This window comes from Abramis brama (assembly GCF_963993115.1).
Source record: "Abramis brama genome assembly, chromosome: 5".
Classification (NCBI taxonomy): domain Eukaryota; kingdom Metazoa; phylum Chordata; class Actinopteri; order Cypriniformes; family Leuciscidae; genus Abramis; species Abramis brama.
Window position 1 is genome coordinate 28,593,826 of NC_139967.1, and position 27,788 is coordinate 28,621,613.

The 27,788-nt window shown below is 36.5% G+C and overlaps 1 protein-coding gene across 2 annotated transcripts in view; it reads left to right on the forward strand.

Annotated features, from left to right (window-relative positions):
• The first annotated feature begins 5,822 nt into the window (after nt 1-5,822).
• The window catches only part of adamts3 (ADAM metallopeptidase with thrombospondin type 1 motif, 3), a 164,201-nt gene continuing 142,235 nt past the window's right edge, over nt 5,823-27,788 (forward strand). The window contains exons 1-3 of one of the 2 annotated variants that reach the window (XM_084114139.1): nt 5,823-6,202; nt 7,321-7,345; nt 7,992-8,392. In XM_084114139.1, the coding sequence (XP_083970265.1) occupies nt 6,137-6,202; nt 7,321-7,345; nt 7,992-8,392 (492 nt within the window). In that variant the 5' untranslated portion in view covers nt 5,823-6,136. The remainder of the gene's footprint in view (nt 6,203-7,320; nt 7,346-7,991; nt 8,393-27,788) is intronic. The other variant, XM_084114140.1, reaches the window with a different exon arrangement.

Genomic DNA, 27,788 nt, shown 5'->3' on the forward strand with positions numbered 1-27,788 from the left:
TTACAGTGCTTTACAACTATAGAACAAAAAGAGTTAAATAAACTTATCACTTCATCTAAAACAACAACATGTTTATTAGACCCTATACCAACTAAACTACTGAAGGAAGTGTTACCTGTAGTGGAAGAGCCTCTCCTCAATATTATTAACTCGTCTTTATCTTTAGGTCATGTTCCAAGAACATTTAAACTGGCAGTTATAAAACCTCTCATTAAGAAACCACAATTAGACCCGCATAATCTAGCAAATTATAGACCCATTTCAAATCTACCTTTTATGTCTAAAATACTAGAAAAAGTTGTGTCCACTCAACTGGGCTCTTTCTTGCAAGAAAATGATATCTATGAAAAGTTTCAGTCAGGATTCAGGCCGCATCATAGCACTGAAACTGCGCTCGTTAAAATCACAAATGATTTACTCTTAGCTTCTGACCAAGGCTGCATCTCAATACTAGTTTTACTCGATCTAAGTGCTGCGTTCGATACTATAGATCATACAATACTCTTAGATCGACTACAAAATTATACTGGTGTTCAAGGACAAGCATTAAGCTGGTTTAGATCATACTTATCAGACCGCTACCATTTTGTCTATTTAAATGGAGAAAAATCGATCATAATTCCAGTAAACTATGGAGTGCCGCAGGGATCTGTGTTGGGCCCTCTGTTATTCTCAATATATATGCTGCCACTTGGAAATATTATAAGGAAACATGGAATTAGTTTCCATTGTTATGCTGATGACACTCAAATATATATTTCATCACGGCCGGATGAAAATGCTAAATTATCCAAATTGACAGAGTGTGTTAAAGATATAAAAGATTGGATGACGCGTAATTTTCTATTATTAAATCCAGACAAGACAGAGGTAATACTTATCGGTTCAAAAAACCGCCCACAGAACCTCTCACAATACAACTTTGACATCATAGGATGTCCTGTTACTTTATCCTCTACAGTAAAAGACCTGGGTGTTATACTCGATTGTAACCTGTCTTTTGAAAATCATATTTCGTATGTTACAAAAACAGCCTTTTTCCACCTTAGAAACATTGCTAAGCTACGTAATATGCTATCAGTTTCTGATGCAGAAAAGTTAGTTCATGCATTCATGACCTCGAGACTAGATTACTGTAATGCTTTATTAGCCGGTTGTCCTGCATCCTCAATAAACAAGCTACAGTTAGTCCAAAATGCAGCCGCTAGAGTTCTTACTAGATCAAGAAAATATGATCATATAACACCGATTTTATCATCACTACATTGGCTACCTATAAAGTTCCGTATTAATTATAAGGTATTGCTACTGACTTATAAAGCCCTAAACGGCTTAGCTCCAGTCTATTTAGCGGATCTTCTATCACCCTATAATCCATCGCGCTCTTTAAGATCAATAAATTCAAGGCTTTTGGTCATACCTAGGATATCCAGATCAACCAAAGGAGGGAGAGCATTTTCACATTTGGCTCCAAAACTCTGGAATAGTCTTCCTGATACTGTTCGTTGCTCGGACTCACTCTCCCAGTTTAAAACTAGATTAAAAACGCATCTTTTCAGCCAGGCATTCATATAATATTGTTAATCTCACAGTTTCAAACTACAATCCGGCCTCTAGTTCATAAATGCCAGAGGAGAACTGACCCCCGACTGAGCCTGGGTTCTCCCAAGGTTTTTTTTTTTTCTCCATTAGGTCACTTGATGGAGTTTTAGGACACCATTAGGTCACTTGATGGAGTTTTTCGGTTCCTTGCCACTGTTGCCTTTGGCTTGCTCAGTTGGGGATATTTTGGTGATATTTAATTTTATTCTATCAATCAATAAATTCCACTAGAAACAAACTTTGTTGTATTATTTTATTTTAATACTGTGAAGCTGCTTTGATACAATCTGTATTGTGAAAAGCGCTATACAAATATACTTGATTTGATTTGATTTGATTTTTCTTCAATTTAAAGTTTGATCAAACCGGGGGACTTCATCAGTCGTTTTCTTTGCCAAAACATCACGATAGACTGTGGTGAGTCCACCAATTCTTGTTTGATCTTACAATGGTTTTTGGGGAGAAAATAAAAATATGGTAAACTAAAATGCTAAATTAACTTTAAACAAACTGAAGCAGCATATGTTTCACTAAACTATTGTTCTTCCCACATTAAAGTGTGTGACATATTAGTAATGATTGTGTTTTTATGTTTTATGGGAACATTCCCCTAAACCTAACAATCACAGAAAACTTTCTGCATTTTTACATTTTCAAAAAAACATCACTTAGTATGATTTATAATCCATTTTGCTCATGGTGACCAAAAAATGTCCCCACAAGGATTTTGGATATTGCCATCTTTGTGGTGACATTTTGTCCCCACAATGTAGGGAATACCTGAAACACACACACACACACACACACACACACACACACACACGATGAAAACGATATTTTTCTTCATGTCTTTTATTTTAATATTATCTCTTTGTTCAGCAAGATCTATCAAACAAGTACAACCTATTTAAGAGCAATCACATTAAGAGTGTAAGGGGGAATTAAAGAAGACATAAAATAATACATTCAGCATAATGTGATTGTAATGAATACAATAATAATAATAATGAATAAATATATTATTATTATTATTACAATTATCATTATTATTATTATTATGAAGTTTTATTTATTAGTTTATATAACATTAATTAGCTTTACTGTAATGTTAGTCAAAGGCTATTTTTTATCTTCAAAGGCTATTTTTTATCTGTAGTCCCTGAACAGAATGTTACAAGTCACCCTAAAAACAAAATGTATTATTATAAACATAAAAGTAGAAAAAAAAACTATACCATGCAAAGCAGATGCACAGACATGCACAGTGTATTAGATTTAAAAATAAAAAAATACTATAAACCACAATACTATTGTGTGCTTTTGTTTTAGAAATTGACATCTTTTCAATTTTGCAGTGGGTTTTTACACATCTAGTAAGTTAGTGTTATTAGCAGTTGTTTTTCCGGTTTGGTTTGGGTTTCTAGTATCAAGACAGTAGTTTCCTGTTTTCAGTAAAGCTGTCTACATGAAACTTTTAGAAGAGACATACAGCTATACTAACATAGATATATACACATGGATGCCCCATTAGCCGCTATACATAAGCTGGTCTTTGAACACTTGTGAGTTGACTGTGTGTCTTTAACCATATTACTCACGTGTGAATATCTATATAGACTTTAGCAGCAATAGGATTTAATTTATAATAAATATTAGATAATTCTGTAAATGGATATTGCATACTGAGTTAAAACACAAATTAACACATTCTCACCTGAAATGTATAACTTTGTGGTTGTTATATTCATATTGCTCTGGTATTTCTGATTTGTTAGTGAAGACTGTTGAAGACATGCTGAAAACTGTTGTGGGAAAAACAATTAATGGATAACACAAACATTAATTAAAAAAAATCACTATATCCTCTAAAGTTATAAAATTGATAATAATTATAACATTTTACCGTTACAAATATCTTGCTTTTTTAATCTCGTAAAACAGTACAGACTAACACCAGAGGATATGGGACTATAAAAAATGGTCTTGCCCTCAGAATTAGACAAGTAAGGGTTAAAATGGCAAAATGTGTTGTCCTTCCCTTTGTGAAAATCCTTTACATGGCAAATTTTTATTGGTGTTTCTTTTCTTTGACTCAAAGATGAGCATGGACAAAAACTTCCATTCAGCCCTCACGAGGTCAAAGCACTAGTGAGATGCACATTGTGACTTCTGCATGCCTCCAGTTGCTATTGTGTTCCTAATGTTTTGTTCGAAAACAAAGACGGGATGACAGCAAGTGGACAGCTTGACATTCAAATATTTCATATATAGCAATCAGAATGCCCTTTGTGAGGTCAGGAAGGTGTGTCCATTTCAAATTGCTGTTTGGTGTGGTCTTGTGGTCTGGTCAATGTGCAACACATTAGACAAACCACAAGTGTCTTGTTGTGAAAGACCAAAGCATTTGAATTATTTCCGGGATTGGTACTCATTTCGCATTAACCTCAAAATGCATGACTATATGCTTACAGTTTAAGGTAATGTATTTCATTCAAGTCTTGTGTTTTAAAACAAGCTTTAGTGTTGAGAAATGCCTGGCTGAAAGACAAAACAGGTGATATGCCTTAAACTTAAATGTCCTTCATGAACAGTATGGCTCTTAATGTCAGCAAAGTTGCAAATAGTTTATTGTTTCATTGACCACTTTACAACCTCATTACTCAGCTGGAGTCTGCTTTACAGAACCAAAGCTTAGGCACAAAACAAAAGGGTTGCTGACATTCAATTTTACCTTCCAATAAAAGCTTCAGAGTGCATGGACCTGAGTGCAGACAGATTCTCAGGACCTCCGAGCACGTCTTTAATCAACGATAACAATACTGCTGGAATTTCATATACCATTTCAGCAGCAGACCGGTAACACTTGGAGGGAAGCCAGAGTTAGGACCACAGGGAAAGAGAAACACTGCTATGAGCATTATCCATGGGAGAGTTACATGTATCAGATATATCATTCAAGAAATAAAAACAACCTTTTTACAAAAGTAAATAGATAAAACAATGTATAGTGAATTTCATATCTTACAGTAATGTAACAGTTATACACACTCCAAATTCTTAGGTTGAAATGAAATAACAAAATTGGCATGTGCTTGTATTGTAAAACGTACAAAAAATGTCACCAGATGGAAACTGCTTTTTTGTAGACAGTCGACACTGAACATGGGCTATTATTGAGTGATATGGTCTGGGAACGTACTCAGACAGTGGAAAGCATGCCTAAATTGGGATGAGGGAAACATAAGGTCTACAGATGTGAGGTGATCAGATTACCTCTGCTTAAAACTCACCTGTAATGCATTTGAACTGACACATGGCCTAGAAGGCATCAGAAAGACCTGGAATAGTGTGGAAGAGAAGAAACGAAGGTAAGAACTGCAGGTGGTCTTTGCATGGATATGAGGAACAAAATTGCTGGTAGCCCAGTGTTTTGGCTAAGATGTAAAAAAAAGAAAAAAGAAAAGTGCTAAACAAAATTGTGTTACAGATTCAGACAACAAAGAGGTCGAGAAAAGTGATAAGAAAAGATGAGAGGTTCTGTCATGTTAGGGAATGGAACCCATATGGCAGTTTTTTCTTTTTCTTTTCTTTTTTTCTTCTCAGAGGTATTGACACATCCCTCACAAAGAAATGAGAGCACAGCAGAAATTAGTTGTATTACCCAATATTTTTTTGTCTAGAATAGAGACCTTGTAGAAGGCCATTAAACAACATGTTGATTGAGATGGGAGATGAATGTATTCTCTGCTTTGTTGAATACAAAACAAATAATTTTAAAGCACTGCAAAATGTTATTGCATTTGTTTAATAAAAGTCTATCAACTCACTTGAAAATAACTATACAAATAACAGATTTTAACTTCAAACATATTGAAATCAAAACTAGTGACATTTTATGCTATTCAATATTATTATATTATGTTACCAGTAAACATAACATGAGCAGCTTAGTTTTACCCCTGTAGGATCTCAGACCTCTTCTGACTTCAATAGCTTCACTACTATATTCACACTAGCTAGCTTTGACAAAAGCATCGCCATGTGTTTTCTTAGCATATTTCTTAGCATAACCCCCCCCCCCCCCCCCCCCCAACCCCAACCCCCACCCCCGTCCCCCTCCAACCCCAACCCCCACCCCCGTCCCCCTCAACCCCCACCCACCCACCATGTGCTTTCCTGGGAAAGGGTCGAAAATGACGTCACTGTAGGGCTGGTCTGCAGTTTATTAGTCAGCGCGAAGTGCCAGGTTAGAACTCAGACAAGGCTCTGTCCAGCCAGCTCAACTTAACTTAACCACCTCAGTTCTTCAGAGGGATGTCTTTCCTATAAGTTTAACAAACTGAGGCATTGACCCAAGTTCTACAACTTTTAACTTTCTTAATGACTCTTTGTTTACTTTTAACCAGTCTTTAAATGTGTCTTGTTTAAGGATTAGTGCGCAACACTTTTAGAGAAGACAGGCGCGTAGTGAAACATCCAAATTTGGATTATAGTTTCTGTTTCTCGTCTTTCAGTTGAGAAAACCCGACTCGTGATGGTTGTCCTGTCACTTAGGTTACTAATGGTAGGAGTTGTAGTAGGTCTGACTTCAGCTCTTCTGGTAAGTGTTAATGATTTTCTGTTTCTGCATGTAAAGTTGTATGAAAGTGATCTGTAAGTGAAAGCTCGCGGGGCATGTTGGAGGTTTAACAGTCGCCCTCCCGCTTGGAACACGATTAGAATCCAAATAAATCTGACTGAAATTTAAGCTGGTTTTAAGAATATCTACACCAGTATTGTGTTTATTCTGTCTGTTCGTAATATGCAGAGAACTTAGAGAAAACGTATCAACCAAATACTAGAGAGAAACTTGAGCATTATAGGAGAGTGTTCCCAGCTGTCAAACCAATAGCCAAACTGTCCGAAAAGTTGGCATGGCAGAAAACACGTGAAATATGGCAAGCTGTATTCATATTTCTTCCTTTAAACGAACAAGCACAGAATTAATTTATTGATTAAATACTAGTAGCTACTTGTAATTAATTGATAGTGACAAATTATTCCTCTGAGAGTGACAAATTATCCTTACTATTCCGGGTGTCTAGTATGTATATACCGGCATATATATATATATATATATATATATATATATATATATATATATATATTAATTTTACTAAAACTTAATTTTTAATTTTATGAAACTATAAATTACACAAGAAATGTTACTAATAACAGCTGGAATGGGATACTAATGTCAGATAAATAGGTAAGAGTATCTGATAAGTATCAGAAAATCTGAAATAGATACTAGCAACAATCTGGATGTTATAGTAGTAACAAAAAGTACTAGTAGCTCACCTAATGAATAGATAATAGTAAAAATAGATAGGTACAGTTGGAGCACTTGTTGGTTTATATCTGAACCACAGTAACAATAACAATGGAAGAGTTGCTTATTCCTTTGTTTCTGGTCACTATTGGGTTTCATCCTAGAAATTGAAATTAAGTAGTAACATAAAAATAGATACCTATTAGTTCAAAGGAATACATGTAAAAATGGCTTGCCACAAACGGAATTGAAAGTTAAATGTCAGATTTGGATATACTCATGACAGTTTTACATCCATTATGGTTTCTCTTGTTCTACAAATGGTACTTTCTCAGCTGTTTTATAAATGTCTTGGCTGCATGTTTTATGCATCATCTCTTTATCTGTTTGTTTTCTTTTTCTTGCAGGCTGGTGAAATTATAGATAAAAAAGGTAAAGTATACGGCCTTGTGGTCCTCAAACTTTTTCCGCTAATATTGTGCTTGTTTTGTTTCTCAGATAGTTTTTCAGGGTTAAAAAGTAATTTTATAACTTTTGATGCTTCTTTAATAATTTATGTAGACAGCTGCAAAGTAAGAGTCACACTGTGCCAAGTCATGTGGTGTTTAACTGTTATCACTTGCATCTTCTCCTCTCAATGTTTAATGACAAATATTTTAATCAGAAAATTGATCAGAATTGTTAAACAGTCAGTACAGGAAAAACCCTAAGCGGCACCCTAAGAGATGATGCAAGCCAATCTCTAGAGAACTTTTAACAGACTTTAACACTAATAGTCTGTTAATTAAAGTTGGGAATGACAAGCAAATTGCACAGGATAATACATTGTTTAGTCAGCTAGACTTACAATAATTTATTTTGTTTCTCTTTTTTAATGAACAGTGGGATAACTTTAAGAAGTTAATTGTACACCGTAAAAACTCACACTTGATCCTTTACATTTAAGTAAACTCAAAGTAGAGTCAACGTCACAACCTGCAGTGATGAGTTTAGTGCACTTTTTCAACCGCTTTGATTTTAATTACTGATGTAGAAAATCATATTTTTTTCATCATATGTTTGTCTTATGTTTTATCAGACTTGTTGAAGATCCGTCTGAAAGAGTATGGCCTCATTACTCCCATCAGTACCGATGCAGAGGGACACTACCTCTCGCATCTTCTCTCAGCCAATCACAAGCAGCGTGTGAAGCGTGAGCTTTTGGAAGGGTCGACGCAAGCGGTAGACAGACTGTTCTTTAACATAACTGTCTTTGGCAAGGAATTCCACCTCCGACTACATCCCAACCAAAGATTAGTGGCTCCAGGATCTATGGTGGAATGGCATGATGAGATCGAAATAGCTGGGAATGCAACTGAGAATGGAACCCACTCAGAGAGAATACTTAGAAGGGAGTTGCTGAAAACAGACTGCACTTTTATAGGGGACATCACGGATGTGCCTGGAGCTTCTGCCGCTATTAACAACTGTGATGGACTGGTGAGTGTTGTTTCCTTTCCTATTACTTTTGAAATGAACTTGGCACAGGGCCTGGCACAAATGACAAAATATAACAGAAACTGCAAAGCATTAGATTTGTGTAGTTAATATAATGGCTTACAATCTATTTTGGCCTATTTTCCTACTACATAATGCCAGTGCAGTTTGGTTTCTAAACTTTTATGGAAATCCTCACTGGCATTGAGTGGTGAATCATTCCTTTCCACCCCCCACCCACAGAATATTTGAAGTTTGCATTATATTTGGCATTCTCTTTATTTCTTTATTTCTATGCTATAAAGGGACAGCTCACTCCTTTGTCTACTAACTTTCATGGCTCTCAAAACTAGCAATAGAGCAATATTACATTTCATAGTCAATATAATCAAGTCAGTGATGTTTTTAATTTTATGGCTGGTAATCAACAAATGGCCAATAATAAAATGTTACATTAATAAACTTTTCTAAATAAAAAAACTAACTTTACATTAGACTGCGAAAAGATATATAAGCAGTCCATAAGAGCCATTTGTTAAATTACAAGCCCTCTAAAGCCATCCAATAGCTTTGTGTGAGAAATGGTCTGACATTTAAGTAATTCATTGAAAATCTTGCTTATAGCGCAAATGAAAAGTTATTAATTTCCCTTTCAGAATATGCTGTGGTGAGGATGGTACAAATCCACTCACCTGCCAGTTTACAAATCAGATCATTCAAGGAAATTGTGCATTGTACTGTGTGTCTATTGGTCTTTCCACTTCCTCACAAAAGACTGTGAGCTTGAGGCTAGTGTCCTGAGTGATAGTGGAGTTGAGTGAACTGTGAGTCACCCCAGGAAGCTGACAAATAGGATGAAGCTGCTCTCCCCAGGGCCTGTCTAACATCAGAGGAAAGCTTTACTCTTCAACAATAAATTGAGAGGTCAAATTGGAAAAATCAATTTCGCATAGACTTCCAAAGAGTTTGCGCAGATAAGCATGGGCAAAGGAGTGATGGCTATGTTGATGAGACACTCAGTGGGAAAATATGTTTTTTTTGGAAACAAGCAGTAACACTCGATCTCTTTGCTCTGACCTCCTCAGTAAAACAAATAAACTTAAATCAATTACTCATAAGATCATCAGATTACTCTCACTATGTGCTGTATATTTGTTATTTTTGTAGCCTGCTAGAACACCTCAATTGAAAGTTGTGTTTTCTTACCAGTCATTATTTTGATTCAGATATTGATTTACTAACTGCTTTGGGATGCATTTGCCAAAAGCATTGCTTGCCAACTATGTTCGCAATTCCATCATTATCAGCATAGTTCAACGAGTCTGTTTCCCGAAAACATTCCAAGCAGCGTCGCAAAGTTGTATGGTCTGAACGACAGCTCTCGACCTGTGGTTAGAAGCATAGTTTCTTGTTTGCTTGACATGTGGACTTAATAAATTCTTATCTTGAACAAAATAAGCAAGCTGACATTCAGTACAATCTATATCTTTTATTTAGAATATATACAAATTTCATTTACGTCTTTTAGTTTATCAAGAGATATAAAACACCATTTTTGAGTGTGCATGTGTGCGTACGTGCTCTAGTATGTAAGAACGAGCCTATCTTTGAAACTGGAAATAAAGCAAAATAACTAAGAAAATTTGAATTAGTCCTCAGATGCCGTGCCCGTAATTTATAGCAAAACATCAACAGATTCATTAAAATAAGTTATTACACCACCACCTGCGTGACATCAACCAACATGGTTGAACAGCAAATTTATGACAATACGGTTTCGGGAAACATTCTTGAGTAGCTGATTGATTTCTTTAACAATACATTGTTCTATGGTAATTAAGCAAGCCCCCTGATGAATTCATTGAGTTCACTCAGTAAATTTGTCAGACTAATTTAAACTGGTTATTCATGAGTTTGCAATTCTTTTTGAATGTTCATTAAAATAACTGCTTAAAAAGTTTAATTTGGTCATGAATTGGTCTACACTACATGCTGTATGTTTTGATTGCAGCCCACAAAGGCCCCTAAATATAATTTATTTCCCTCACTAGACATTATAGTGAGTCAGATTCAGTATCTGCTCTGACTTATTCAGTGAAGGATTCATCAGACTCATTAGAACTGCAATGTAACTCCTGAGTTTGATTGTACATACTGTGAGACTGTAAGCTGAACCATTCCATTTGAACTGACTTAGACATTTTCCTTCAGCTCTGAATGTTTAAATTGTCTTAAAATGACATCAGATTCAGTGCTATTGTGTGACCTTTGAAACCTTGACTGTGCATTTCTTCAATATCCACTGAGGTTTTTGTAGCTTTGCATTTTCCACCTAAACTCTGCCATTTCCTTAAGTAATGGATCAAATGCTTACGTGGACAGTCTTTGATGTAAAGTGGCACTCAGAGTTGACACCAAGATATGTTTTACTGTTCTTAATTACAGCCACCGTGGATCTTGAAGTCTTCACATGCAGCCCGTGAAGCAGTTATTTCCTCTCTGAGCTGAGAGGTTGTGGGGGATGGAGGGATGATTTTAGCTGAGAGAGGAGGAGGAGGAGGAGTGGGAGGCTCACTTACATGACACAGGCATGTTTCAGGCTTGTGAACATTCCTCTGAAAGTGGAGAAAAGTGAACAGTTCTGTTTCTGCTTAGCAACTCAACAAGGTCTCGGGAATGTCAGCAGAAATACTTTGGTAGAAATATCAAAGATCCCAGCCATTGGCCATACCCTTTCCACTAGGGACCAAAAAGGGTCAGCAGTCCCAAAGCAATGGGAATTATCCTTTGCTAATCTACAGCTCTGTGTCACTCATAGCTTGGCCTCTTTAATGCATACTGCTATATTCTGTGGCCAGGGTGCTGAATGAGGCTCCTCACTCATTGATGATCAGAGCTGGCTGTGTTACTGAACTCCTGGCTGAGCTTCACACGGGAGGCTGGCTCTGAGCCAGAACTTCACCCCCAGTGCACCTTTGTCAGGAGAATAATGACATTAATGGTCAGTGGAGTCTGTGTTCTTCTGCCCACACTGCCAGTAACAATCTAACATGTTCAGTCTTTTGCAGATCCACTTTAGTGCTGAGATGACTTTGAACTTCTCTGTTTTTTTTCCCCCATCATGCCTTGAATTCCTCTGAGTTCAGTTCACTGTTCCAAGACCTAGTAAGCTGACAAACAATAATTTGTAGTACTCTACTGTACAACAAGAAGCTATAACAGCATAAATGCATATGATGACACCCATAATTTTAAGAATCAGTACTTTTCAGTATTGAATAAATATTCATCAACGATGCATTAAATTGATCTACACTTGTGATGAAAAGAGTTAAGACTTTTACATTGTTACAAAGATTTATAATTCAAATAAATAAACTCTAAAAAAGTTATCATGGTTTCCACAAAAATATTCAGCAGCACAACTGCTTTCAACATAATTCAGCATATTAGAATGATTTCTGAATGATCATGTGACACTGAAGTGTCATAATGCTGAAAATTCAGGTTTGCCATCACAGGAATACATTACATTTTTTAAATATAATAAATAAAAACAATTAATTTAAAAATGACCCATTTACTGTATTTTTTTATCAAATAAAGGCCGACTTGATAAGTAATAAGATACTTGTTTCCAAAACATAAAAAAATCTCACAGACTTCAAAGTTTTGAACAGTAGTGTATGTTAATTTAGTGAAGGATTCATCAAATGGGCAACCGCATTTTTGATTTATTCCTCAAAAGAATCACTCATAAGAGCCATTAGTTATACATATGTTGATTCAGTAACTGCTCTGATGGATTCAGTGAACGATTCATAATCATATATGAAAATTATTTATTTTGATGTGACTCTGTATATTTAGTGATGGTGGAGGGAGCTGGAAACACTGCTGTTATCACAGCCTGGTTAAGATGTAGGCCTATGTTGGAGTTGCAGTTCAGAGAGGAAAACTGTGCTGTTTATTTTATTTTATCAAGTTCAGACACAGTGGCTGCACGACCTACATCAAACAGAAGTGCCAGTGACCAAGCAGTGTATGAGACCTGAACTGTCACAAGTGGGTGTAAGCTGTTTTAAGAGCAAACACATCTCTGCTTTCTGACATCTCTGGCACACCAGTGTGTGTCCCACCCTTTACTCATTGGATCACTCACTGTGCCTTTTTCTTAATGCCCCAGACTCTCACCATCTGGGAGACAAACTGAAAAATGACAAATTCATTGAGCATGAAAATAAAATATGGAATTGAAGAACAAAATGTTTCAACCAAAACATAATGCTTTTTAAAACTTATAACAAAATTGTCTCTGAATCTGCCCTCATGGCTGCTGCAAAAGTGAGTCAAGAATTGTTAAAGATGTAGATGCATGTGCATTGAATTCTGTAACCCATTTACATAGATACTAGAACAGATAGCCTTGCTGATAGAAAATGAATAGAACAGTTACTAGTTAAATAAATGGTGTCATCATTTACTCTTAAAGAGGTTGTTTCAAACCTCTTTTACCTTATTTCTTCCATGAAGCATAAAAGTAGAGATTCTGAAGACTGTACTGACCCCCCATTCCGTGGCATTAAAATTAATAGAAAAATAAAGCTTTTCAGCTTCAAAAAAGAAGGACCTAACATAACAGTGCACTGCGTATATGACTCGTTTTATGAAACCATACAAGCTTTGTGTGAGAAAGACGGGACCAACATTTATGTCATTCACTGATAACCTTCACCTCCACAGCGCTGTTAACCACTCAAGACTTGAATTTGAGAACTGGATTTATCAGTTAGATTTATGAATGAATCATTCAGAATCATGTTTTGTTCATGAATTGGACATCTCTACCTTTCTTTTGAAATTTCTTGAGAACTAGGTTGGATGTCAAGATATTATGTGAATAATTAATTCATATTATCCCTGGAATATTGACCCTTCTATAGCATTTTTGAAGCTTGAAAGCTTCAATCCGTGTGTGTGTGAAATAGCTTGGGAAAGAGCATAAAAACAATCTTCAAAATAAATCCTTTTGAGTTCCACAGAAGAAAGAAAGTCATACATGTTTGGAATAACATAAGGATGGGTAAAGTATGACTGGATTTTCATTGTTGGGCGAATGGACAGCTATATTATTGAGAGAGTGCTTGAAGGAAAGAGAGTAAAGCAAGCTTTCTGTACTATCATACCTATCAGAAGTTATTGCTTTCCATTGGAAAGAGCAGCATTAGCTTGAGTTTTACTCCTTAACTCTGTTTAAACTTTGCAAACTTAGGTGAGGCTTTTATTCAGTCCAACACCAGTTTAAACTCAGAAACCATCCTTCTGGGAACACAAACATTCTTCACCAAATATTGGCTGAACTCAGTGACTTCAACTTTAGCATCTCAGCTTGAAATCAGGTAACATTTGGATCATAACAGGCTGTCCTGATTTTAACGGTTACCTCAGTTCTCCTAGTGTTTTTACAGCTAAAGAAATTTAGCCATGTAAAAGAAACTAAAGCCCCCTTCTATGTTCCTCAGTGCACTATAAAATGCACCAAAATAATGTTTTTAGGGTGCAAATTAACTGGCAGTAGTCCCAAAATATTTCATAAAGTTTTGTTTTTACTGGCAAGACTTCCATTACGCAGAGCATTATCTAAAGCGACAAAGAGAGGCTGGAGAAAACAGATGCTTCAATATTTGGATTAGACTCAAATGCCCAATTTACATTTAATAAGCCTCTTGTCCTCTTTCAGAAAGAGAGGCCCTTAGTCCATCTTCAAGATGATTTAAGCATTTGCGAAGAACGGCTGGGGATTTAGCATATCCAGAAAAAAAGGTTGCCTTTGATTGAGAAAGAAACCGAGCCAGTTCCTTCCCCCTGAGAAGTGAACCCGTGCACAAGAGTTGTATTCACTAATAGTTATTGATGTACTTTGTTGATTCAGCCGAGGACTTGCCTGTTGCAGAGGCTTGACCCCTGAGCTGTTTTGGTATATGGTTTGAGGTTGAAGAGAGGAGGTGTTGGAGGATATGCAGAGGCAACTTGTTTCTTTAGGTCTGATTCAGGAGAGGTCAGAGACTAGCAACTCTAGCCCTGTGTGTTTGGCTGCTTTTATTGGTATATTCATTTTTTTTTATACATTTTTACTCATGACTTGTTTAAAACCACATTTTCTGTTGTCATTGCTCTGAACATTGGGTCCTGTTCACTAACAGCGCTTGGGTTTTATTTGGAGTTAAGGCCCTTTCACAATGAGCGCGACGCGATAAAGCTAAGCAAATTGCAGATGAATTGCTTTCACACTGAACGGAAAACTATTGATTGCCTTCAACTAATTCACGCCTGGTGGCAATAGGTGGCGCTGACCGAGAATACATTTTTCTTCATGAATGTATCTCATAGATTTTCCCATTTGGATTTAACCTTGTCTGGTGCACAATATACAATAGTTATTTAAGACAAATCAAGTTTGGTACTTACACAGAAACCATCATCGAGTGCATGTAATAACTTCCGACTGTGAGTAGACGTGCATTATTTGTACTGTTTTATAATAAACTAGACGCTACACCTGCTTAGTATTTCTCATGTAAGCATTTCTCATTCTTTATTGTAATAAAAATACCCCGAGCTGCATGAAAAACACATACAGAACATTAACGTCGTAATCTTACATTTATTTGGCTTCATGTTTCATCTGTATGAAATATTTCTTTCAATTGTTTATGTGCGTAACCGTGTGGAACTCAGAACGAGGAAATTAACACAACATCGTCATTCGGAAGGGCAGGAGTTATGATCACATAATATGATTGACAGCTCAAGCGAATGGGCTCCCTGACTCATAACAGACACGCACGGCAGAAAACAGCGCCCTGTACGCTGTTTCAAGCTCTTCAGATCGCATAAATGCTAGAAAATGATAATAACATTCTGATAACCATGATGATAACACGAAGAACGTAAAAATAAATCTGTTCTCTCAGACACAAATGATAACACTCAACATCCATTATCTTCTCTCTTCCGGTGTGGTTGAGTCCCAGCGAAGTGATGAGTCCCCCCCAGCAAGCAATTTTGCGTTTAAAAGACGTCTAATAGCCGTCCAAACACAGCCCTGATGTCTAGGCTAAAACAAGGCTAATTTTGGGCTGTCAGTGAAAATTTTATAGACTAGTCATCAAATAGACAACAAATGAATTACTACATATAATAGACAACAAAATACAACTTAAGGATTCTGTTTACTCAAATATAACATATTAAAAAAAAAAAATATATAAACCTTTTATTAAGAACAATATAAAAATTAACAACTTATGATAATAACAAATGAAAAAATATACAATTATGACACTTATTAATTATACAATTACAATTATGAAAATAAAATATGATAAATACAATAAAAAATATATAAAGATTATAATAAAAAATATTGGAAATTAACTTAAGATAATGAAAATATAAGGAATGACAAAATAAAATATTTTAAACAACAAGTATAGCTAGGTATAACTTACATAACTGTAAAGTTTGGGTTATTTATTCTCTTAACACTCAACAGTGAATAAATGATTAATTGGTTTTCTGCCCAGAAAACTTGGCCTCTCAGTCGATGCCATTCTCTTAAGTAGTTGAGATAACTGTTGAATATGATAATAAAAAAATTACATAATTTAATGTGCATCACTGTTACCGCATAAGACATGTTTGACTACTAACATCATATGATTTGAAATTAAAATATATAGTAGATTTCTAATTAACATGATGGTAAAAATAACTTTTATTTTTATTTCATTTTAGTTTTTTTCCTAAATTTTAAGGCATTTATCACTAACCCATTTATGTCTAATGTACGTGTAAGTATACTTAAACACGTCACATGTTTTTAGCTATCATGTTGCATTAGAACAACGAGATAGGCAATTGGGAAAGCTGCTTTTATTCCTTTATGTGAGTAATGTGCTGCCTGTAAATTTAAGTGTTATGTTCTGTATATTTATTGTTGTGCTTGCTTAGTTGACTGTATGCTGGATAATTTGCAAGAAACAGTGTCTTTAAAACCAAGAAAGTGGATCACATCTCTCCAGTTCTGAGGTCTTTACGCCGGCTTCTTGTCTGTAAAAGAATTCATTTCAGAATACTCATGTTGGTTTAAGCACTGAATGGTTTAGGACCAAAGTACATTTCTGATCTTCTGCTTGTCTGCTTTCTGTCCCAGACTCCCTAGAGCAGGGGTGGGCAAACTTTTTGGCTCAAGGGCCACACTGGGTTTTAAAATTTGACAGAGGGCCGGTCCAGTAGCAGATTATGAAACACGATCTCATGAAAGTGCGTATCTATACCACAAATTGTATTTCTCGTGCCATTTATACGCCAAAAATATATTTTTTTTTGCGTGCATATGCTGCGCACTGTAAACCCCTTGGTTAAACCAAACAGTTGATGGACCCCATTGACTTCCATAGTAGGAAAAAAAAAGTAAATGTGTAAATAAATACTATGGAAGTCAGTGGGGTCCATCAACTGTTTGGTTACTGACATTTTTCAAAATATCTTCTTTTGTGTTCAGCAGAAAAAAGAAATTCATACAGGTTTGAAACAACTTGAGGGTGAGTATATGATGACCGAATTTTCATTTTTGGGCGAACTATCCCTTTAAGTGCGTATCATATGCACGCGAAAACTGCGTTTCATAAGATCTACAAATACAATTCGTGGTATTCGCACTTTCATGAGATCGGGCTGAGCAAACACATTTACTTTGTGGCAACGTCTGCGCGAAATTCAACAACTGAGAGATGACATTCTGACAATAATTTTTTAATGCTAGATATCCCCCATTTAGCATGTTATGTTTTGAGGTTAATTTTTAATTAGTCAGATGTTCGATAATTATAGGGAATGTGAAGGTACGTCACGCAGTGTTGCACTATGGGACGTGGCCGCCATCTTAGGAGGCACGATCTCTGTTTACCTTTTCGCCGCCCGTTGCTATGACATGTAATAGTTGGGTGTGTTTGGCTACAACGAGGTAAAATTGAAGAAAAACGAATGAAATTGAAAGAAAAAGAGAAGGGACCCTATCGGGAGAAACTAAATGCCACTACCAAAAACGTTATTCGGACAAATTGTGGAAAAAACGTATTCTGTTGTTCATTTTCCTCCCTGAACGATCGTGTGACCTGCTATGGCAGTTCTTGATCGAGCAGTACTGACCAACCATATCGACGTTACTAAAAATCTCAACAGAAAATCTAAACACAGCCTCCAACACATGAATTCACATACAGCGGAATAGGGCGCGATCCTCTCAATATGGCGGCGGACGCATAATGCAACACGGCGTGACGTCACCTTCACATTCCCTATAGCCTATACTTTTTAAATATTGTTTATCCTTATTATTATTTAATGGGCCTAACCGTAAATTAGAAACAAAACGTGTACACTTAGAAGAGTAAAAATGACAGAAGGTTACGTTAATTCAACTTTATTAAAACTGCATGGCAATCAATTTGCACTTCCAAAAGTCAAAAGTATTTGTGGAAAAAAACGAAATAAACGAATATACAAATTTATTTTAAGTATAATAAAATAAAACATAAAAAGCAAAGGCAGATCAGAACATTTAATGAACAAAACCGGGTTCTGTACATGGCAGACAGGGGAGCGTAGTCGAAAGCCGGGCGATAAAGGTCGGTAAACGGAATCAGTCAGGAGGAGACATCCACAAATCCAGAGTAGCAAAACTAAATAGCAGACAAATCAAAGGAAAAACTAAACATGTGTGCAAGCGGTTACCAAACATTTTTTTCTCTGTGAGTTTCCAAAAAAAGGAAAAAACATTAACGTGCAACAAGTCTATGCGCTTAAGTTGCTGACTGTTTGGTTTCCATGGTGACGCGTCTAGCTTGTTACGTGACACACCGCAGCCACAACAGCGCTGAATGAATGATGATCTGCTTTTATGTCATTTTTCCTTTTTTACATTTGTTAGCTATGGCATGAAATATCTGATATTCCGATTGTCAAATATATGCAACGCAATATATATATATATATATAACGCAAAGTATTGCAAGAAAAAGGCAAAATTAATGCGATCTTAAGACAATTTTTTAAATACTCGACGGGCCGGATTAAACAGCCTAACGGGCCGTATGTGGCCCGCGGGCCGTAGTTTGCCCACCCCTGCCCTAGAGTCAAAACTAAATAGAGAAGCAGTGTTCAGTTTTTAAGCACCATATATCTGGAACAAACTCCAATAAAATTATTTTTAAAGTTAAGGCTAACCTTTAGCTTAGTTTTGTTTGCCACTACCTTTTATTAATTGGAAAAAATATTAATTTCTTACACTGCACTGTAACTTTTACTATTCGGTTTTATTTGTTTTTGTTTATAATATTCTATAAACATATTATATTGTATTTTTTTCTTATATTGTATTTTTATATTGCCTTGCTGTTGAAATGTGCTATAGCCTACAAATAAACTTGCCAAGTTAAAAAGTCCTATTTTCATACCATAATGATCTAAAGAAAAGAGTAAAAGATATTTGTTGCTTTCATAACACATTATAATAGGTTGCACATGTTTCATATTTACCCCTTTGAATTCAGATAATTCGAGTTTAAGGGCACATGGAAACGGGTTACAGTTCACTGTACACTGTTACCTGCCAAAATGTCACGATTCCAACAACAACAAATAATTTAGATAAAAAAATGAGCACGTCAAAACGAAAACACAGATACTTACAAGACAAAAGTTGGAATGTCTTTTACCTGTTCTCTTCGACCGACAGATAAGTGAATGCAATGCTCCATCTCGTTTAAAATGTTTAAAAATGGTGGAAATGTTTATCGCGCGATCGCGAGAACAGTAATCTCTAGCCTACTAATTATCAAGTCTGGCGTTGCCAGTAGTCATGTCTCAGTAGGGCTGTTGCCATCTAGCGTTTGAGAAATGTAATTGCATTTTTATTTAATTTAAAATGAAAGACATAATTTAAAATAATATCGTAGATTGTGTATGAATGTTATGTGTGACAGCAAACATGAAGCTGCGTGGGCGAAAAACATGTAAACTATTTTAAGACTATTTTGGCTATACTAATCGCTGGTCTAAATCAGGGCTATTGCCGAGCCGTTAAACGTTGACCACTGATTGCCTAGATTTTGCCGGGTGGGCTGAAAGCAGACTACACATAGCCCATCCAATTCAGAGCTAAATCTACAGATCCACCATGTCATGAAATGACACTTGCACCTTGTAGATATTATTACCAATGCGAACATAATGGGATATCAACCATCTCATGCGCTGCCTGGCCAAAAAAACTACAATTAATCAGTTTTGACTATAAGTGGGCTACAAATAGCCAGTCTGACTACGAGCTAAATCATGGCTACACACAGCCTACATATAGATCATGTCAAAGAAATGAAACCAAACACCTTGTAATCACAGTTGACTGTGCCTATATGATGGAATAGCCTATCATACATCTCGCAAGTTATTTAGCAAAAAATGACATGTAACCAGATTCAGTGTTATTTTGGCTAAAAGTGGGTTTCACATAGCCGGACTATATAGGGTCTATATTTAACTGAGACGGTGAAATGACGTAATATGCCTGATCTAAAGCTGTTCTCGCGATACTTAATGTAATAATCAATCACACTTTAATCCATATAACAATCTTTTATTTTTATCCTAAATATTTATATAGTTATAGTGAAAGAAATTGCATTTTTTAGGTATGTTTTGCGACATTGTTAATTGTTATTAAGCAATAAGGCATAATAGGCCTATATATTTTTTTAATTACAATTAATTACAAGTCATCAGAGGCGGACAGAGTACACACCTTCATTACTTGAGTAAAAGTACAGATACCCCTTGCTAAATTTTACTCAAGTACAAGTAAAAGTACTACAGTCAGATGTCTACTTAAGTAAAAGTACTGAAGTACTTGTTTTTAAAAGTACTTGAGTATCAAGAGTACAAGTGTACATTTTCTAAATATTGCATTACTACTGCCACAGTGCTTACATTGGTAAACACAGCAAACACTTGAAGCGAAAACTATCATTAACTTTTATCATTAACATTAAAATTGAAATAGTCTGGCGAGGTGGGGCCACGGGTTGGCACATTCCCGGGATGGACCTGTTGCGTCTTCATCCATTGTTTCGTCCATGGTTTCGTCTCTTATCTAAATCTGACCATGGAGTTGACTTTGGCGGAAAGCTGAAGGTGATTGCTGATAGGCTGTCCCAATCAGTGGCGCCTGCACAATCCAATCACGTTTGAGAGGGAAACAACAAATTGAGGGTTTCTGAGATTTTTCTTTTTTCCTTTTTTTTTTTTTTTTTTTAGAAGAAGTAACAGGTACTCACGGTTATGGATAGAAATGTAGTGGAGTAAAGAGTACAATATTAAAATTGTACTTAAGTACTGTACTCAAGTAAATGTACTCCGTTACTGTCCGGCTCTGCAAGTCATAACATATGACATGTCATGTCTCTAAAGAAACAACATGTCATAATTAATTCTTAAACAGAATTATGCTTATATCATATTTGTATGAACTTCGGATAGCTGTATCGCGACGTACATTGGCGCTGTTTAATCGTGCTTACTGTGAAATGGCCTTTAACCATGCAGGTCTTGCCAGCACTCAAAGTGGTGGGTAAATGTTTGCTTTCAGTGTTTTTCAGAGCGGCACAAAAAGAAATGAATGATTCTGATTTGATTATCATATATTTTCAAAATGGATTTAAAATTTCTAACACAGTTCATTATTGTGGGAAGAAGGAGGCGAACATTTAAAGACTTTAATGACATAAAATACAACAAATACAAAACGAAAGTAAAAGAAAGCAGCCCCTCACGGACGACTGCTGTCACATCAAATAAAACATAAACATCAAATAAAACCCAGGCCTGGCCTTTCTCGATCTCCAATGTTGTCACTCCCCCTTTTATGCTTTTATGCTTCATGTGTCGCTCATTAGCAATCACGACACCGGCCTCGCACCGTTCTCCCACGGCCCTCGGCCTCGTCCTGCTCGCCACATAATGTAGCATCACATGGCCTGCTATTCCTTTTTATTTTTTCAGAGTCCCTTTGGGCTTGTCAGATACAGAAATGTAGTAAAATCATGCAAACATTGGCACACGGTTACTCGGATTGTGAGATTGAAAGCGGAGCGGATTTCCAATTTCAAATGCAATTTGAAGCTTTTATTTTGATTAGGCTGTGGCTGGGATTTTGAAAGTGTACTAAATTTGGGTTTTTGAAAAGGAGATTTGCATTTTTTCTACTGAAATTGCGAATATATATGAAGACTTTATTGATTGTGTATTGAGCGGTATATATGAGTGGTATTGAGCGGTATATATGAGTGGTATTGAGTGGTATATATGTGATATATTCACATATAATAATATGCTATGTGGTATGATGTTTTCAGTTAAATACTCTTCTTCTGGCTAAATACAGCATGCACATAATTAAAGGGATAGTTCACCCAAAAATGAATATTAGCCCATGATTTACTCACTCATCCTAGGTGTATATGACATTCTTCTTTCAGACTAGGGCTGGGTATTGGCAAGGGCCTCACGATATGATACATTTCGCGATAGATTGTGATACGATACATATTGCGATATATTGCAATACTTAAAGGTCTGATATGGTGACACTTAAACTTATATTTGTACCGTTTATATGTGTCTATTAAACACTAATTTAATAGTGTTAAAAAAAAAAAAAAGAGTTGGGATGATTTTCCCACACTTTTCTGAGAGCCTTTTTTCTCCCCTCCCACAAATGCTTGGATTCGCTGCTGGATGGAATGTTCACGTTCATGTTTGAAAGTCACAGAAACCACTTAGACTAGAGGGAATGATGTGTTTTCATGTTATTATCATACTTTCGGTTATGTGTCTGTGTTTATGTTCAGGTGCACGGCACATAGCGTTACCTGACACACACCCACCTACTCTTATCCCCGGCTCTCTGTGCGCCGCTGTTGCCTGGAAAAGGCAGCGGTGTCAGCAGCATGAAGGTCCCTGTGACCGCTGGTAGACGATATAGTACAACCTTATTTGTAGTTTTATAAAATGATGCATTTCTCATGGCCGGTTTTCAGGGACGACTTTAGCCTGGCAAGCCAGACCTAACATCTTGATGTAACTCACCATAGACACGGCTCAATCCGAGGGGCGGGATAAACGGCTGTCTTTCAAATTCACTCTGCACGCAATAGGACAGCGCTTCAACCAACCAGAGCGTTTTCCCAACAGCGGAGCTAACGTTAGTTGATAGATTCTTCAACTTTTGAATCTGGCCGGCAAAACTATGAACACATCTTCCTTTTTTAAGATGACTTAAGGCGAGACACTACAGGTGAATAGGGTAAAAATTTTAACTAGCAGATATCACCATGAAACTTTCCCAGTTGATTACCTACATTAAGATGAGAAAAAAATGTATTACAAGTTTTCTGTAATTGAATGTTTAAATATGCAAATTAGGCAATATCTAATTAAATATGCGCTAATTTGTATATATTTTAAAAAACAAAATCTGAGTATTGGATAAAGCCAGATAAAACAATTTTTTTTCATTGTGTTCACATATTAGATGGGAAAAAAAATTAAAGAGGCATTTATGGATATCTACTTTTGTTATCCTGTAAATCATAATATACTGTCAATAGCCTTAAAAAAATGATTTTCGCCATGTTTTTTGGAATAAAATGTTATAGAAATCAGGCTAGGAATAATATATTTACAAATCCCTCTTTAAATGTCTTCATAATATAACTAGGTACAAGACTGGAAAGATTGGTGTATATAGGTGCTACTGAAGTGGAGATTTCAGACTTGGAGTATGAGAGAAAGGTCATTTTGAGAAAACGGGCTTTAAAGATTTATCATCAGCCAATGAGATTGCGCATTCAGCCCTTTTATTTTCGCGATTGGTTGCTGATAAAAAGGAAATGATCATATTTGGATCCAACAGCATTGTACAGTGAAGAGAGAGCTTTCCAGCGGTGCCTGTGATGACAGAGAGCAGACAGAGATCGCGGATCGGCGGGAGGATTTACAACGACAACTTTTGTTGAATTTACGCGAAATCTACAGACGCAAACAGACAAAGTGTAGTAAAATAAAGACCTAAATGTGTATTTCTGACTTTTTTTCACCACAGTCTGAAAGAAGACATGTTATTGAAGACAAATATCCAAAAATCTCAAAATTGACCAGTAAAAAAAAAACAATGTTTTTGCCTGCCGTGTCTCGCCTTAAGTGCCGTTCTTTGCTCTTTTCTCAAAGAAAAACTTAACTCCCAAGTCCTCCAGAGTCGTGGCCAAAGCCGATTCGAAAGACTGTTCGCCAGCAGCCATTCTTTGTTTTCAAGTAGCAGGGAACCATCGCAACTCTGTCGTCATTATGTTAAGCCCGCCCCGCCTACTCTATACACGACGTGATTGGCCTGACCCAATTTAGGTTTTTACAGCTCCGAAAGTCAACGGAGAGTTGCTAGACTACCCTGGAAGCAAAATAAATTTTGCTGCCGCTAGGGTGCATCTAGATTTCTAGGCTAGGACGACTTAACTCCAGACATGACTCCCGCTTCCTCTCGGATTCGAGAAAGGGGGCGGGGCGAGGTCGAGTTTTGGAACACAACACCCATTGGTTACCCGGGTTCTACGTAGCAAAATACATCAAATTCTAACTGGCCCGTTTAGCTGGGAGGCGGTCTAGTTTTGTGGGGGGTGGAGAAATGGCAGCAGTGAGCGATTTCATATTTTCACAGCTTTTAATTTACACCCCCGAGCCTATATTACACACAGAATCCCATAAAAACCCATTTCACCATATCTTACACCATACCTTTAAAAAAAAATCAAAAATGTAAAAAATAATAGAGCTGAAAAACAACTTGCTGTGTACCACCTGAGGTATTCTGGTATGTGTATCACTTTATATTGATAACTCAGCAGAAAAATAAAAACTTCCATTCCAATTTATTAGCAAAGCTATTTGCATTGCACAGTTGTCACTGAACAGTGAACACACTGAAATGTAAGTGCATATTGTGTCACTGAACACTTAAAATGTAGATTTATACATTATAAAATCCACAATTTATAAAACTGAAATAGTAGGCTATGTTGTAAATAAAAAAATAAGTGTATTAATAAGTATATAAGTGTTTACTTATTAAGTGTATTAAGTAAACATTCATAAAAAGAAATAGTCAGTAATATTCAACAATATTGTTGATCTGCCTGCATTGACACCATTATATGAGAACTGAACTAGACGATGACATCACTGTTTTCTCCAGAGCTGATGTATAGATAAATGATTTTTTTAATAATTCATGATTTTTACAACCTAAATTAATCGAGTATTGAACTACAGTACTATTTTCTTCTAGAGCTACAATACTTGTTGCATTATTTTCCTGTTATCACTTTAAAGGTCCCGTTCTTCGTGATCCCATGTTTCAAACTTTAGTTAGTGTGTAATGTTGCTGTTAGAGCATAAATAATATCTGTAAAATTATAAAGCTCAAAGTTCAATGCCAAGCGAGATATTTTATTTAACAGAAGTCGCCTACATCGAACGGCCAGTTTGGACTACATCCCTCTACTTCCTTCTTTAATGACGTCACCAGAACCGTTTTTTTTACTAACCTCCGCCCACAGGAATGCTCCCTCAACTCTACCGAAATTCGTTTATGTAGGCTACTTGCGCACTTCTTATAACTTACTGTGTTTACTCAGCTCTTATGGTGATTTTCTGAAGTAAAACTGACACTTCATCTTTTGTGTGATGTACAATAAACTTTATTAAACTCATCAGTATATGTTTGATCATCATTCAGACAGCAGACTTGTAGGCTATTAATAAATAATGGATACATACGAGCAGATGACAAATACGTTATAATAACTGTAATTAAACTACTAAACTATACCTGTTTCATCTCTATACAGCACTCTGACTCTGTAGGCATTATTGTCCGACTCGAAATGAACACCGTTACTGAGAGTTTCTGATATTATCATCATTCCGTGAGATGAAATTGTCCTGAGAGACTGAGCGCAAGCTCATGAAGCTCCGCCCCCTGGGTCGTCCAGCAGCAGCTTATTTGCATTTAAAGGGCACACACTAAAACGGCGCGTTTTTCTGTGCCCCCAAAAATTACAATTTAAACATGCTGTAAAAAATGATCTGTTGGGTATTTTGAGCTGAAACTTCACATACACACTCTAGGGACATCAGAGACTTATTTTACATCTTGTGAAAAGGGGCATAATACGGGACCTTTAAGCTGCTTTAAAAAACCTATGTTGTGTAAAAAGTGCTATATAAATAAAGGTGACTTGACTATGCTTTAAACAATTTTTTGATATTTTGATAAACTCATCTGCTAGTCAGGATCACAGCGCGTGCATCGTGTTCATCATATGCCTTAAGACGGGGTTTTTTTAACCACACTATATGACCTTGTAATCCTTACAAAGGAAATGCACCACCGACTCCATTATCTTCTTTACGCGGGCTAAGGTAGAAGGAAGCTTGTTGGTGTTATTATCCAGTGTAGTTTGCCTCGCATCAACAGATTTCGGCTGAGGTTGCAGTGGCGCCATTTCATCTGCTTGATGTCTTAAATGATAATGCAAGTTGGTTGTCGCCTTAATATTTTAGTGTAACCTGGCAAAGCTTACAAACGGCATTTGTTTTATCTAAATCATTACTCTCTGACTTATTTTAAAGGGGACATATCATGCCAAATGCACTTTTTTTAGCCCTTAAATGCATTTTGTTGTATATTTGGAGTGTTTAGAAGTACAGAAAATATGAAATTATTCTCTTCAGGTGCTTCGTTGATATCTTTATATTCTGTTTTGGTCATATTTTTCAACCTGTTCCGATTTTTCTGTTATCTATGATGTTTTTTGAACTATTACGTCACAGTATTTGCAGCGGAACTGCCAAATAAGGACATTGACTTCCGGCCCAACACTTCGAGCAATCCGCCATTTTTATTTCTCGCTGCAATTTTGTAGTCCAAGCTAAAGGATGCAGAAGTTACGAGAGGATAAGTTAAAATGTTCGGTTGTTGGATGTAGTAACCCACACGCTTCATTACACCGTTTAATGTAGATGAACTGCCGCGCTTGTTACAGGACGCATGTTTAACTGAAAGAACGAGCAGAGAGAGAGACCCGGTCGCGCGCGCGCTCACTTCAGAGCCAGGCGAAAGTGTAAACAAGACATCACCGTCTCCAAACTAGACGCTGTCTTGCTCTCTCTCCCTCGCACATATTAATCAAAATAAATCGACACGGTGGTAAAAGGTCGGAAGACCAAAGTTTCATGTGTAAATACAGTACACACCATTGCAATACATCCATATGAAGACGTTGTTCTACAGGTTCGTCGTCTTCATTTTCATCTCGCTCCTGCTCCGACTCTGGCTCGAACATGTAAGGCTGGCTGGACAAGTCTTCCGTTGTTGACATTTTGTTAATAACGTGTGAATAAAAAGTTTCTGTGCCGCTAGATAATCGTATCTCTGCTATCAAAACTACAAAAATGGCCGAACGGGGTGGAGTTGAACCGAGTGTGGGCGGGGTATGAAGTGTCTCAATTGTATTTAAAGAGACCGCACCAAAACGAGTTGCTCTCAGACGCACATCATAAAATGGGTAGAAAAGGGGCCTGTGGAGCTATAATAATGAGGAATTCAGACCCAAGCATTGCAGTTCCGCTTTATATAGACTACAAATGTATGATTTATATGTAAAAAGGAACAATTTAAAAGCATGATATGTCTCCTTTAAAACCAAAGTGCACCCACACGTCTGCTTTGCAAGCTGGAGGCACTCATATTTTCCACCATGCTCGCTCCCACTTGCTTCTGAGACATTGGCCGTATGAATGTAGCCTATATGACGGGGAAGTGTTAGCTTTGTAGTCAGCGAGTCAGCAATCTACATGAACTGAAGAGGCCGTTTGACACACAGAGGGATTTGATGAAATGTTCACGTCATTTTCAATCCGTTTAAAACATGATTATTATTTTTTTTTAAGTAGGCTATCGATACTAAAGGTCGGAATATCGATACACTAAGTGAAAAGAAATATTGAGATAGTTAGCTGTATCAATATTTTTCGACAGTCCTATTTCAGACGAATACAATTGGAGTTATATTAAAAAATATCCTGGCCCTTCCAAGCTTTATAACATTTAGGCCTACATTTTACATTTATTCATTTAGCAGACACTTTTATCCAAAGCTACAAGAGAACAATAAAAGCAATTAAACTAACAATAGGATAACAATATGCAAGTGCTATGTTATAA